Source organism: Helianthus annuus, chromosome 13, assembly GCF_002127325.2.
Source record: "Helianthus annuus cultivar XRQ/B chromosome 13, HanXRQr2.0-SUNRISE, whole genome shotgun sequence".
Lineage (NCBI taxonomy): Eukaryota > Viridiplantae > Streptophyta > Magnoliopsida > Asterales > Asteraceae > Helianthus > Helianthus annuus.
The window spans coordinates 156,679,925-156,694,970 of record NC_035445.2 but is presented as its reverse complement, the minus strand read 5'-3'; the positions used below and the strand labels follow the sequence as shown (position 1 = coordinate 156,694,970).

Below are 15,046 nucleotides of genomic sequence, written 5' to 3'. Positions count from 1 at the left end.
GTCGCGGGGTCCCTCCACGTTTGCAAAACGTGGAAGGAGGTTCACTAGTATGATTGAGATATTTGCTTTGAAGTTCTTTCTTCGAGACTAGCTCGAATCCAGAAAAGAGAGCAAATGAGATGAATCTGATGAAGAGTACTTTGGAGGTGACAAAGAACTCTCTAATGACAAGAGATTAAGGAATCTTTGCTTTTCGGAATGTCCTGGAAGTGTCTTCGAGCTGTCTTCTTATAGTGGAAGACATCTCTCGAAATGGTATGGATTATACTAGTGGAACCTGTTTGCTTATGGAGGGTTTCCCCTTTTGGGGTTCAAGGCTTTGGACCCCCGGTTAATAGGGTGTGCCTGTACAGACCTGCTCTGACTTTGTGAGTTGGTGAGCGTGAGTTGGTGAGATGAGTTGGTGGACATGACTAGTTACTGTTCCTCGATTCACTCATTATACAGCTTTTCATCCGATGAACCTTTCAACCTTTTAAGCTCTTTGCATATTAGTGATTTTATTTGTCTTTGGGCTACCCCCGTCGTCATTTACCAAATCTGATTTTTGTCCAATACTGACTTATCATCTTTTTCTTAATGGCTAAACATATAAATCATGGGTAATCTCCTACTACGCTAAAGTCTATTTAATTCACTAACATCACCAAGCTATTCTTAAGTTTTTTTTTTTTTGAAAGGTAAATTTTATTAAACCACCGGCCAGCCTAGCAAAAAAAACGCTGGACTGCGCCAACACACTACAACATATACAAGACAAAGGAAAATTACACCATTCTCTCCAATCTATGTTACTATGCTTCGAACGACATTTTAACCATAAAAAACCTAGGGACCTCACCACCCCAAAAATCTCTTCAATATTACCTTTCCCATTCGAGAAGAACTTGGCATTCCTCGCTTTCCAAATGCATCAACAAAACAAACCACGAATATAAGACCCCGAATAATCTCCTTTCTTATGGGGTTCGTCCCCCTCATGTCCTGTTCCGGCGCCGCCGTCCCCCCCCCCCCCCTAGCCGGCGTCCTGAACGTCGAGTTTCTGACGATGGAGCCGGTCCTCCCCCTCTCTCACACCTATACATACAACTTATATATATACATATTAGGTTCATCCCCCCCCCCCACCCATTTCCTCACCTCTATACTCTTTGCCCCATCCTCACACCCGATCTACGTGACGCCTACGTGACGGATCATCCTCCAATGGAGGACCATCACCATACCACATAGCCTAAGCATCTCTTAGTTCATGGCCAATGTAGAATTTGCCAAGTGTGTTACGATTTACTATAGGTGTCACATTAACTGTTTTTCATACTTCCATGAGTTCTTGATAAAAGATCATTTTTACGTAATAAAATCCTATAATATAGAAAATGAAAACCACTTAAAAGTAGCCCATTTCCAGAGCCGAAACATCTACATGTACATCTGCACAGCCATTGATGCATGAACATGTCACTACAACAGCATTTGCTCTTGGATGTAAGTTGGATTGTATTTTTCGGCTACCAGAAAAGGACGTTAATCGATTACCATTGTCCCTACCGATATCAAAATACAAAGCAAAGCAAAACATAAACAAGAAGCAAGGCATCAAGCATGATTTTAAGAAACAAGAAAAACATTAGAGATCCCAACAACATATGTTTTGAAGTTCTGTTTTTTTTATTGTTTTTTCGTCCCCTATCATCTTATTGTTTGTTCATGTTTTTCTTCATTCACTAAAGAGAAGGAGACGTAACAAACTGTCTGGGGAAGCTGAACAACTCTTTCTCTTCAAAAGGCGAAGCCCAATCACGAGAACCACCTGCAGATGCTTCAGAACCCACCGCACCTACCCCATCTGTACGCAAACCGATCGAAAGCCCGTTATTCCCGTTCGATAGAGCACCCGTTGGCGGTCTCGTCGCAGTCTTACCTGTACCCAACAACATACCGTTGGGTATTGACGGGCTGCTAGGTGGAAGAGGAAGCCGGTCTAGACTCCAGTCTATGTTTGTGTAATCAAACTGCAACGAGTCGCACGCATTCCAGTCCACTGGAGATGACGGGCCTGACGACCCGTTTGAGCCCAACCCAGAGAAAAGCCCGAGAGAAGAAGCGGCTGCTAATGTAGGAGTGGTGGCGATACCCACTGTTCTGCTCCACATACCACCGTTGTTGAAATGGTTCATGGAACCCTGTTGACTAAAATGGTCAAACGGGCCACTGCTTGATGCATACTGCTGCTGCGTAACCGGCTGTTGTTGCTGATAATGAAGCTGGTCATACATATGGGAATTATTAACCGTAGCCCCATGTGAAAACCCATTTGAACCATTAAAGCTTCTTGTGGTAGTAGGCCCATGTGAAAACCCGTTTGACGTCGCATTCAAAGTCATATTCATTACAGGATCAACAACATTCGGATGCCAATCAGACGATGACGAGCTTACACTCGTGGGTATGTTCTTCGGTTTTGGCCGTTGCATCACAATAACCGGTTCCCGAACCGACCCCAACTGTAGATTCTTTAACTCCGTCGCTATATTTGAATATCGAGGATCGGTTCTAGCCGGTGCCGATGCCGCCGGTACTGAAGAAGCTAAAGAATATGAGACAGAAGGGTTTGAATTCGAACCACCTACCGCCACGGGCCACCGCTTCTCTACAGACGGAGTACCGTTACCGACATGTTGCTGTTTTGTCCAATCGGAATTCGGTGGAATTTTTTTCAGCAACTGCAAGGTTTTGATCCCGGGGTCTGTTGATGTGGGTCCTCCCGTAACAGCCGATTTTGTGTAATTGTAGTTTAGATCCTTTTCATCAGTTTTCTGGTGTATAGGTATAGCTTTTGACAATGTTCTTGAGGTTGATGAAACCTTACCATTACTGAGAGTTGACGGCATGGCAGCGGCGGTGGCGGTGGCGGTGGCGGCAGGAGGTTGTTCCTGTTTCTGAACTTTTAAGGTTTCTGCTGCCTGAACAAGATCACCTTCACAAGCAACGATAGCACGTTCGACCTCCTGTTTTGAGCATTTAAACTTTACTTCCATTTCGGTAATTTGAGCGAGTTCCTCTGATATGTCGATTTTCAAATTACCGCCACTGTCAATGTTATTATGCTCCTGGTGGTTGTTTGAATCTTCACCGCCTTCAAACAACCATGCAACCGATTGTTCAACTTTACCTTCGTTTAATATAAGAGCCATTGTAGCACGTTCCGATGAAAACCCCATCGCCACAAGCTGTTGAGCAAGTGATTCTAGTTTTCTTGACATTAGATAACCGCTGCATCTTTCATGAAGTTCTTGAGCCCGTCTTTCTTTCTGGCGTTGATGTTTCTTTTCGTTTTTTTGACGGATTTTTTCTCGTTTATCATTATCAACCCCCGGAATTGTGTCATGCCGGTTGGATGTTTGAGATACTTTGTCTTTGTGATCTTCGGATTCACCCGACCAGCTCCCGTTGTTGGATACAGAATCATATTCCATCCCCGTAACAGAGTTTCCGTTATGGTCCTCTGTATCATCGACATTACGAGAACGCACATTTATAGTAGACACAGGCGTAGCATCAAGTGAATGAAAGGTTCCTAAAAGCGGATTGTAACCGCTTCCGGGAACACCTGCGTTAGCATTGGATGTGGGTTTGGTTGACTTTTGTGGATCCTTGACGGAAGCCCTTTTGTCCTTTGACTTTGACTTGGATACAGGAGACATTGCAAGTTCCAGCTTTCTATAATACCAAGAAATTTGCTAGTTAGATGATGTTTTTATCGTTGCACTGTTACATTAACAATGAACTTAAATGATAATTTCCATCATTGAACATAGTTGAAACTCTTAAATCAGGATCACTTTGACCATATTGGTTACTCAAAACATGCATATATGCTAAGGTCACATGATTTCTGACCAACAAGAACACTAAATGGAATGGAACGAAGAAACAAAACTTAGTGAAAAATTATCTGACCAACAGTTCTCCTATGCATGTAATCTGCTCATGTATTGTAGGCTGTAGCAGAAAGAAAAAATCTGCACTGATACACGAATGTTACACGAGAAGTTGTTTGCATGCAGAACAAAAACAGTGATTCCTTAACTGACGCAGACAATTTTCAGCCAAACAGAGCACTGATTCAGAACACGTCTAACAATTACATATATGTACTAATGGATGGACAGATACATATCAACAAAAACACACGGTGCATTTATATACGCAGCCGAGGAACCTTCTCAAATTGCAAAAAAGTGATCTGGATTCCTGTTTAATAAGAGAATGAAGTTTGGTTGACCAAGTTTTGAAAGATGAGAGTTCAAGTCATCTTACGATTTATAAAATCTTGTTGAAATGTGCTAGATACGGTTGTGTGGTGTTTTCATGATGTCAAATTAGCTCTGTGAAGGTTGTTGGAGCACCATTAAATGTTTTTCAAGCAAATAAATTAACATCAAATGCACCATTAAAGGTTGTTGGTATCGAATCTTAAACAAAATAGCAAAACCTCAAGTTAATGGTTGTAGAGAGAAAGATTCAAAACAACATTCTAATACATGTAATAAACACAACACTCCAAGATCCAAAGATTGGAACAATTGTAAAACTAGTAAAAAATCAAAAATTACAAACCAGACATAGCTAGAGAGCCACACGGTTTAACAAAATACAGGCATGTGTCGGTATTTCTCTCTTCAAGTGATAGATCTAACCCTCGCATACAACAGGCTGGTCAACAACATGATCGCACTCAACGATTAGCACTGCCGAGAGGCAAATTTAAGAGCATGTTGAATAACTAGTAGTCATTCCTCATTGCTCAAAAACATTCCATTAGCAACCCTAAAACCTAACTGCTAAACAATTCATCATTTTCTAAATAACCTAATAACAAAAACAACACATTATCAAAAGCTAGTAATCTCACTTTAGCTTGTCAAAAAAGAGATTTAATGTCATAATAATATCTTATTGTGAGACTAATGACAAATTAATTAACATACATAACTAATTTGACAATGTAACTTTTAGGTTAACCGTTAGAATCCCTATTTCCCCCAAAATTCAACAAACTAGGTTAAATACAAACAAAACACCATCAAATTCATTCAACACACCATTCTTCAACCATTTCCAACACCAATTTACCACATCCACATCTAAAACAAATCAAATATCAACACTCCAAACATCACAACACAAAACTCCACAATTCACCAATCAAACACATGCATCTCTTCAAATTGACACCAAATTCATACAAAATCACACAAAAAACATGAATTAAAAGCCAAAAAACGGCAGAAATGGACGAAATGAATCGATTGACTTACCACCGCTAGGGTTGAATCGGAATGGGAAAGTTTAGGGCGAAAACAGCGATGTGATGTGATGAATTGTTAGGGTTTTGTGAGTCGATTGATCGTTTGGTGTAGCGTCTGGATCGATTAGGTTTTGTAAGTTGGAAATTGCGAACGTAGTTTCCGTCTTTGCCTTGTTCTCTCTCGTTGTTTGTTTCTCTCTCTTCTCTCTGTCTTAAACCGGAATGAGGAACCACAACTTTCTACTTTTTACCCGAATTTTGGTTTGACCCGGCCTCGATTCGATAACCGCGAGCATGCCCGAATCCAAACCCGACTCCAGCAAAGACTTGTAGGAATCTAAATTCTAAGGTCTTGTTTCTTTTTTAAAGGTAAAATGTCTACGGTATGCAGACCACATTTACAAACATCTGCAGCAGAAGAGGTATATCAAACCTCTTTAGTCTGTCAGAAGAAGACTGTTTGTTTTTTAACCTCTGCAAGCTGCTGAACATCATACAAATTCTAATTACCATTTTAACACGATGAATATCAAAATCAAACAACATAAGGCTATAGGGTGTGGTCATGACCCTCATGACCACCATGACCCTCCATCATCCATCTTTAATCCATTATTCAAAACCACTACCCTAAGGGTGTGGTCATGACTCAAACCACTATCCCCTTTATTTTTGTTAATTTGTTTTTGTCTTAAAATTATCAAATGGGAGGGTCGTGGTAATCGTGGTTTAATCCATGGGAACCACCATCAATCAAGGAGGGGGATGGTATACCATTTAATTAATGATCCTATGTGGAAATAATGTTCCAATCCATGACCCCCCACACCCCATAGCCTAACAAGCATGCGTAACACCAAAATTAACAAATCATCTTCAATAGCAGCAAATTCAGCAATCAATTAGCAAACAAATCATCGAATAACTGGTGTGCATTTTATCAAACAGTTGGTGATCACTATACTACCACTGTTCTAAACATTCAAACATTGTTCTCAAACTCATCATCATTATCATCATATACACAATACCATTTGTAGAAAGATCACACCAACATATACTAAAGAGTAAAAACACTTTTTTTATCAATTTATTTCAATTTTGGCCCAAATAAACACCCAACTAAATTCTGGAAAAACACTTTTTTTTTCTTTAGTGATCACCAATCATTTAAGATTTTGCAAGAAATACTTAAAAATTTCTGAGATTCGCTTGTCACGTGTATAGAAGAAAAGCACATACCATATGTCGCATAACTTGCAGTGGCAACACCTCCGGTAAGTGCCGCAATTAAAGTATACTTAAGAAAACTCCATGGTTTTCCACCTGCTCTGTCCACCGCTGCACTTTCCAGTGGTGGTGGGATTGAAGATGTCGACTGATTACCAATGATGGTCGAGGAGATGCTGGAGTGGAGGACGACGGAGGTGGGTGTCGGCTGGAGGAGGAGGGCGACGAAGGTGGAGGGGATGGCGGAGGTGCAGGGCGGCGGAGAGGAAGGGGTGGCGGAGGAGGTGAGGTGCGCTGGAGAAGGAGATGGGTGCCAGGGTTCAGTGTTTTGAAAAAGGAAAGACTGAAGAAGAGGAATGAAGATGTTGGGCCTTGTTTGCACGAGGAAGTGGTGGGGAAGAGGTTTTTTAATGAAACCTCTTCCAAAAAACAAACAGGCTGCAGACCTCTACGTCTGCGCGTGGTCTGCGTGGAGAAGACAAAAGAGGTTGTGAAGTACTTTTTCAAAAAAAAAAAAACACCACCTAATACTAATGGGAGTGGGGGTGCCCCGTAACGGAGCGTTGTGTGTGGGTGACCACGCGTTGTTAAGATGGATTACCATTGGGGTGTTTCAAGTTTAAATAGGATAACACACGTTAACACGAATGATGAGCACCCCCACTAAAATCCATCACTAGTGATGGAACCAAATTTGATGACGTGGCGGAACATGATTGGGTGTGGTGAGTGATGGAAAGTGGAGCACCCTCACCTCCCTAATAAAAGAGTCCTCTTAATGGCACATGTCATTTTCTTGTAATAAAATATTTCACCTAAATGTCATATGACAATTTATCATCTTACCTCAACCATAATAAATATTAAGTAAATTGATGTAAAGGCTATTAAATGATTGAATTTAATATATATATATTATAATCTTATATTCATGATGATATCTCTTTAATATTCATATTCATAATAATTTATATACTATTAATTTTCAATATTTGTGTGCATATTTGGTGGTAAGTTGTGCTTAAATAGTTATACCTTAACCAAATATAGGTTGTAAGTTGTGCTTAAGTGGTTGTAGCTTAATCAAATAATAATGGTTTCATTACCTTACCAACTTTGTATGCATGTATGGTTATAAATTGTACTTAAGTGGTTGTACGCTAATCAAATAATGGTTTCATTATCTTACCATATTCATTCGGTTTGATCCATTCAAAGTTGTGTTGTTTAACTTGTAAATTATTATTATTTATAATAATCTAATTAATTTAGCCAAAATCTTGTATAAATGTATTTTGCAACATATTGATGCAATGGTTTTTGTAATGTATGCATTATTGTTTGTATAGTAGTAATGATATATATTATATATAGATTACGATGAACCTGTCAAACGAGAAAAAAATTGACGCGGGTTTATCGTAACGCGCGAGTCCTAGATCAACTTAGTTATTTTATTCTATGTTTTACGTTTCGACGTTTCGGTTTAATTTCTTCACATTAACACCGCAACTTCAGTGTCGGTGGTCGCTGACAGTAGTGTGGCATTAGTGCTCGCCCCCGCCGCAACGCGAGGATGTTTAATATTAGTTAACATTAGTTATCTACTTACCTATATTTTAATATAATATCTCTATTTTAATGAATAAAAACATCCTTATAGAAAAAAGATGGGATAACCAAAAATTTATACATCTATCACTATTTGACGTAACAAAAATGTAAAACCTCATCATGTCTATAACTTGCTATTATCGTTTTCAAAAATGTTAAACATATATATATATAATCTTAAATTATAAACTGGTTCCATTATATCTTCTAATTTAATAACACTATTTAAAATATATATATACTAATTCTTTTGTATTCAAAAACAAAATTTTTACTTCGTAAACACATCATTTAAAATGAGTAATTTTGTATTTTTTTCTTTAATTTTGTATGTATAGTTCATATTAGGGTTATATGTATTCATATCAATATATTTATATTTATTATGTGTGATGCAAAAAATAATATGAAACATAAAAAATAGTTCCAAAATTATACTCGTTATGTCATTCAAACGCAACCAACCTTCAAAAACTCATTCAGATTTATATAAACTGAAAACACATTGTTTTACAAGGAACTCGATCAACTTCATGATTATCTTAAAGCCTTTCGTTTTCTATTCTCAAATCCATGTAGCACATGAGTCTATAACCTAGTATTGAATAGAAAAGTGTCTCTATTTTTTTGAACGTTCAATTTCGACGACGGATATTGAATAGAATAGTCTCTTTTTTTTAACGTTCAATTTCGATCACGATATTAATAACTTTTTAAATTTCCACCACTATACCAATAATTTGTATACATTAACTTTTTAAATATGGTTAAAATGTGAATTTGTGGTTAATTTATTTCTTGATATGTGACATGAGAAAATTGACATTCCAATATACATCGAGTCAGGCCCAGAGCAAGTGTTAGGTGGGTGACAGTTCTGGGCCCAAATCGAAATAGGGCTCGAAAAAATTTATAATATATATACACACACACTTAAAAAAATCTGTATGTTTTTAAAGAAAAAAACTTAAAGGGCCTGTATTTATTAACTCAAAACGTTAAAGCCCAACTGTTTCGAAGTCTAAGTGTTTTTGCCAATCAAATTTAAAAGCCCAATTGTTTTAGTGTCTAATGGATTAATGACTTGACATTCTAATGGATTAATGACTTGGCATAAATCAATAAACAAACATAACGGATTAATGAATAGAGCTCAAATTTCTATCTTGCACAAAGGCCCAAAAAAAATTGTGTGATTTTCGGAGACGGTCCTCCATAGAGCCAAAAAAAATTGGAAAACCATCTTAATTTCATAAAAAAAAATATATACATATATGTAACTTGGAGATCAACATCATGAAAAAATAGTCTTAAAAAACAAATACAATTTGATAGCTATTATATATCATTTAAAAGATCTTAATATTTATAACTAAATGTGAACTTTACTGAATTTAAAGTAACATAGAAGTCACACATCAATATAATCCCCATGAAAAACTCAGTTTTCAATTGTACTTTGAGGATCAAAGGCATCAACTCATCATTGTAATAATCAAGGTTCTCAATTCAATTTTTATGAGGATCGACTTCCACAATAAACATACGCGAAAATCATGGTTCTCGGTTGCCCTCTTTAAAAATCATAGTTCCCCATTACCTTTGTTTTGTGAAGTTGTATTAGTCTATTAATGAGAATTTGGCATGTTGTTCAAGTTTTGATAGGCACACATTGTCACATTGTATATTCAAACACCGACCAAATTATCGAACTGGTTAACTTAATATAAAAAAAGCGGTTAGGAAACTTCAAATATTCTTAAAATGAACAATTTCATGTATAAATTAAAAATCATGGTTCTCCATTACCTTTTTTTCTGTGAAATCGTGGTCTCATACTATATAGTCTATTCAATTGGCATTTGGCATGTTGTTCAAGTTTAGATAGGCACAAAACACCCGATCAAATTATCAAATGGGTTATAATAATAATAAAAAAATAAGTAGTTAGGAAACTTCAAACATATTTATATTTATATTTATTATATTCTTAAAATGAACAATTTCATGTATAAGTTAGAAAGCTTTATGTACTCCCACCGACAATATAAGCCCCTAAATTGCTAGTCATAGTCCAAATACAATTAACTACCTAAAAAGTAAACTAAAGCCCAACTAGGGTATTCTTTAACATAACCAACAACCAACTTACCTACTGAATAGTTTAGTTGGTTACATGACCAACTTAACTTTGAATGTCATTAATCAACTTAGGAATCCATTTAATCAAGTCTTAACACCTAATTATGGTTTTGAGCTTAGTTAGTTACATTACAACCTAAGTTAACTAGTTCTATACCCGTCCGGTGGACGGGCATTTTCATGTCATAACTACATCATCATCATCATACTCAATAAATCCCACCAATAGCAAAGCTAAGGTAGGGTCTGAGGAGGGTAAGATGTAGACCAGTGGCGGATCTAGAATTCACGCCAAGCCGTAACGTTTTATAAATAAGCCGTAACGAAATCGAAAAAACATCAAATTTTTCCAAAATTTACACTAAAAACATCAAATTTTTCCGAGCCAAGCCGTAGCGGAGGTTACCGCCCGGTAACCTCTAGGTCCGCCCCTGATGTAGACAGCCTTACCTCTACTCCATAGGAATAGAGAGACTGCTTCCAGTGAGACCCCCGGCTCGATGGTAATTTTGCATCAAGCCTTGGACATAAGGCACATAACACTCGGCAATTAAGACGAAGGCCAATTAGTGCATGTACTCCCTTGTCTTTCGGCTATCAACGCCACCACATGATGCATGATTAACCATCCCCCTCTTTTAATATTATTTTCACAAAATTAGTAAAATAACGGTAAAATTAATGCACTTTCACTTTTGCCCTCCGGGCGCTTACACATATATACATTACATGCGCATACCGCAAGCGGGGTGTAATTTTTTTTCCATTCTAAACACAAACATTATATTTTTTTAAAAGAATCAAAATGTGTAGAATGTTTCATTAAAAGGGTTCATATTAACATGCATATTATGCGTAAAAACTTGCCAAAGCAAGGTTGGAGGCAATTCCAATGAATCTAGATTGCATCGACTCTTTAAGTGGGCCATGGACTACTAAAACATAAGAACATGGACCCATGGCATTATAGTCTAGTGGTATCTGGAGGTGGGATAAGGCTTATGACCATTAGGTCATGGGTTCGATTCCCACAAAGGGGGTTTTCCCAGATTTATTGGGTTTCCTCCTGAATTGGTATATAGGCATTATTGCCTAGTGGAGATGGATATGATCGGGTGGTTCTGCTGGTGGCACGATGATACTCCAGTGGTCCGTCAGTGATCCAAATTTGCCGTTCAAAAAAAAAGAAAAAAAAAACATAAGAACATGGGCACAAAATTTCAATTGTATTCATATGACTAATTTACAAATTAACAATGTCATGGTGGATGTGTTCACACTGACAAACCAATCACAACCGAATCACACACATTATTTTCTTACATTGAAGAGCCTACAATATTCCATCTTGGTTATGTGGGTCTACATAAAATGCAAAAATCAACCCATAACATGCATTCTCCTTGGTACAAAACATCATATATCTAGGCTCATTTCATGCTAAAGTCAAGACTAACTTCATGTAAAAGAATTATGGGACTTATAAAAAATCTCCAATAATTATGTTTGTTACCTCCTAAAGCATAATAATCACCCCTATCATCAACAAACAATGGTCTTGAAATCCGCTGTGTCATCCTATTATAGTCGTTAGCACGCTCCGGGTTCTGACTAACAAAACAAAATTTTAGTAAGCTATTTACATAACTAAAATAACAAATTGATGTAATAAAGAAAATAATGATAAATTTGAGATCATTATGCCAACCTAGCAAGCCTTGATTCAAATTTAACGTGATACCATTATGTAGTGATTAATTCATTTGACCATTAAGCATCAAGCTAGTCCTTTCTTTATGGTTGCTTTTAGGTTTTAATTTAGAAACCTCATAATTTGGTTCCAAATTGTTATTAGGTGAAGGTAAAAACATCACATGCATGCCTACTAAGATTCAAATGTTATCAAATTATGTAAGGATGACAAGTGTAGTAATAGTCCGAATGGTAAATAAGAGCTTAGTTATAAACGGAAGATACAGTATCGCTCAAAGAGTACCTGTACCTGAATGCTTAAAACTTGCTTGACAAAAAAGAGATTGGATTATTACCTCAATATCAGACTTTTTATAATTATATATAATATAAATACATTAATTCGAAAAATGATAAAAAAAGAATGTTGGTGGGGCAACCCAACTCGACCAATCTGTATACGTGCGTAGGTGTGTGTGTGTGCTTGCGCACACACAAGCGCATGTGTTGTTGCAACTTGCAACTGCGTGTGAGCAGCAAAATTTGTCACAAGAGGCAGAATGCCATATTCAACTGATAGCCCAACCAATGATGATATGAAGATATACCTCTCTTCTTCAGCAATGAAATCAGCCCAGATATCTGATAATATTTGAATGATGTGAAGATATACTAACTAATAGGAGCCAGTGGACGATGGAGCCACGACCAGGGAACAATCAACCATAAGTTTTGCAGGCATTGTGGGTTCAGGTGCTACTTAGAGTGAGCTCCTGATTTAACCCGTCCCTCTCTTTTTTATCTCCTTATGTTTTGTATAGGCCCGGCAAATATACACCCTTTTCATATAACAAATATGAAGGCTAAGTAGAGTCAAACATATGTTAAAAAGGTAAAATAATTTGGTTACCTTCACCAACAGCGAGACTGGAGTAGAGATCAACAATGTTGGGGCAACCATTATAACATTGAGTCGAGCATGATTTCTGAATGAACAGGTAGCCTAGAAGGGGGTCAAATGAGATCATGAGAACATTACTCTCAAGGCTGCACGCCTCTAGGCATTTATCACTTTCAATTCGGTTTGTCACTTGATCGGTATCAATTTGTGAGATCCTGCAAACAATCACCTCCTCGTCACTCTATCAGTCATTTTTCTCAAGCACACAAAGCTTCCTGTTTAACGCCACAAATAATGAAAAGGAATAGATAATTAATAGACCTCTCAATAATTTTCCGAAATCGATTAAGCAAATGGAAAATTGAGTAATCTACACATATCTTAAGAACGAAATTAGCACAACAGGGAACATATTGCCATTTTTTTTATAAACTTTAGCCAAAATTGTTTTTTTTTTCTTTTTTCTTTTTCTGCAAAGTTACTTGGATTGTCATCCAATGAAATTTCATGGTCTTACATCATTTTTTTATGAATTAATCATGGTCATAACATAACATAACTTTACTCAATTCTAACATGAGGTCAATTTCAGCAAGAATTCATATACCAAGTGTTTGGTTTAAGCAACATATAAAAACCAAATGCTTCCAACAAGTTCTAATGATAAGAGACTATTAGTTGCCTTAAGCATACATAATCTTCAAAGACTCACACTTAGGCGGTGGGGTGTGGGCACAGGGAAGAAGTCAGGGTGCTGAGGTGTTACATAAATGTTAAAACTATTATAATGTTCGAATGAACTTTAATCTAAATTGTGGTAAAGATCCAAGAACCATTGAAAGGCAAAAAAATGATATACCTTGTGTAGTATACCAGACAAAACAATATATTTGTAGCCAAATCAAATGCTACATATTATAAGCTTGGCCCATGGGTCATACCAAAAAATATAACATACGAGTTTTGTTATGTTATAAAAAAAATAAGAAACCTAATTTGACAATACATGTGATTTAAAAAATAGGGTAAATTACACTTTCCGTCCTTTATATTTGTATCCGATTGCAATGGATACCCTTTAACTTCAATAATTACAATCACAGTCCTTTATTTGTGTAACACTCTTACTCATTATTTAATGGTTTTCGTAAAGTATACGACAAACAACATGTAATTATGACTACATATACTTTGTAAAATACGGGTTGTTTAAACTTTACAATTTTAAAATAATACAACATAACATAATTGAGTTCGCCGTTTAAAAGTTACGACGAAACGACGTGCGGAAGGTTTTATCTTATTCGTGTTCGGTTCTCCGTTGAGCTTGATCGTCCTTCGGAAACTTTTGAAATTAACCTGTACGTTAGTTTCGATGCTTAAATAATAGCTTAAAACATGTACATCGCATCAAACAACAAAATAAAAATAATTTCTCAGATTTATGCCTCTCGCGCCACGCGAGAGGCTCAACTCGTTCTTTCGCGTGCCGCGACGCCTGTCGCGTGACGCGCCCGGTTTCAGGTGGTCCCTCGCGTGGCGCGGGGGAAGCTCTTTTCCAGCAGGTCCGTATCTGGACTTGCATTTCCTGCCCAACACTAGTTTTGATCAAACTCTAAACTTCAAAATGCCATAACTATCATTCTACTAATCTGTTTTGCACGATTATTTTTCCTACGCGTTCGTAATTTAATTATCCATCTCATGGAGTCAATACCTAATATTAAACTACTAAAATAAATTCAGATTTCAAGCTCTCAGCTTGAAATCCCTTTTCAACACTTTTGACCCGTTTACGATTTAATCAAACAAACTTGTTAATTACCTTCAAAATGTCATGCAAATCACATTATATCAGTTTACTAATATTCAAGGTTCAAATTACGGGTTCTTATGCAAATCTTAACCCGTTTTGCATATCTACTCATTTTGACCCGTTACGGGGTATTTAACACTTTTAAGCTTAAATCACGCTTCTTTTAGCTTACACCCTATCTCCATTTTATACATATCCCAAGGACTCAATTAAACAAAACGCTTATTTCTAAACAACTCTTAAAGGTTGTTTTTCCCTATTTACCCCTCAATGACTTTTTGGTCAATTTTAATCCTTCATTTTGCGGCGAAGGGCTTTCGCCAATAATTGACCACGA

At 37.0% G+C, this 15,046-nt stretch overlaps 1 protein-coding gene across 2 annotated transcripts; it reads right to left on the bottom strand.

Moving 5' to 3' along the window:
* Positions 1-1,581: 1,581 nt before the first annotated feature.
* On the bottom strand, positions 1,582-5,538 carry LOC110899938. Of its 2 annotated transcripts, XM_022146837.2 has the most exons (3): positions 5,325-5,538; positions 3,964-4,025; positions 1,582-3,723 (listed from the first exon to the last, which is right to left on the bottom strand). In XM_022146837.2, exon 3 carries the CDS (start codon positions 3,705-3,707, stop codon positions 1,728-1,730), a length of 1,980 nt encoding a protein of 659 aa, XP_022002529.1. In that variant the 5' UTR covers positions 3,708-3,723; positions 3,964-4,025; positions 5,325-5,538; the 3' UTR covers positions 1,582-1,727. The 2 variants fall into 2 exon arrangements, with proteins under 2 accessions (XP_022002529.1, XP_022002528.1); XM_022146836.2 differs by lacking the exon at positions 3,964-4,025 and having other exon boundaries at positions 5,325-5,537.
* Between the last annotated feature and the right edge of the window lie 9,508 nt (positions 5,539-15,046).

Bases quoted from the DNA above. Each gene is read 5' to 3' on its own strand.
- LOC110899938 (XM_022146837.2), bottom strand. From the start codon at position 3,707: ATGTCTCCTGTATCCAAGTCAAAGTCAAAGGACAAAAGGGCTTCCGTC.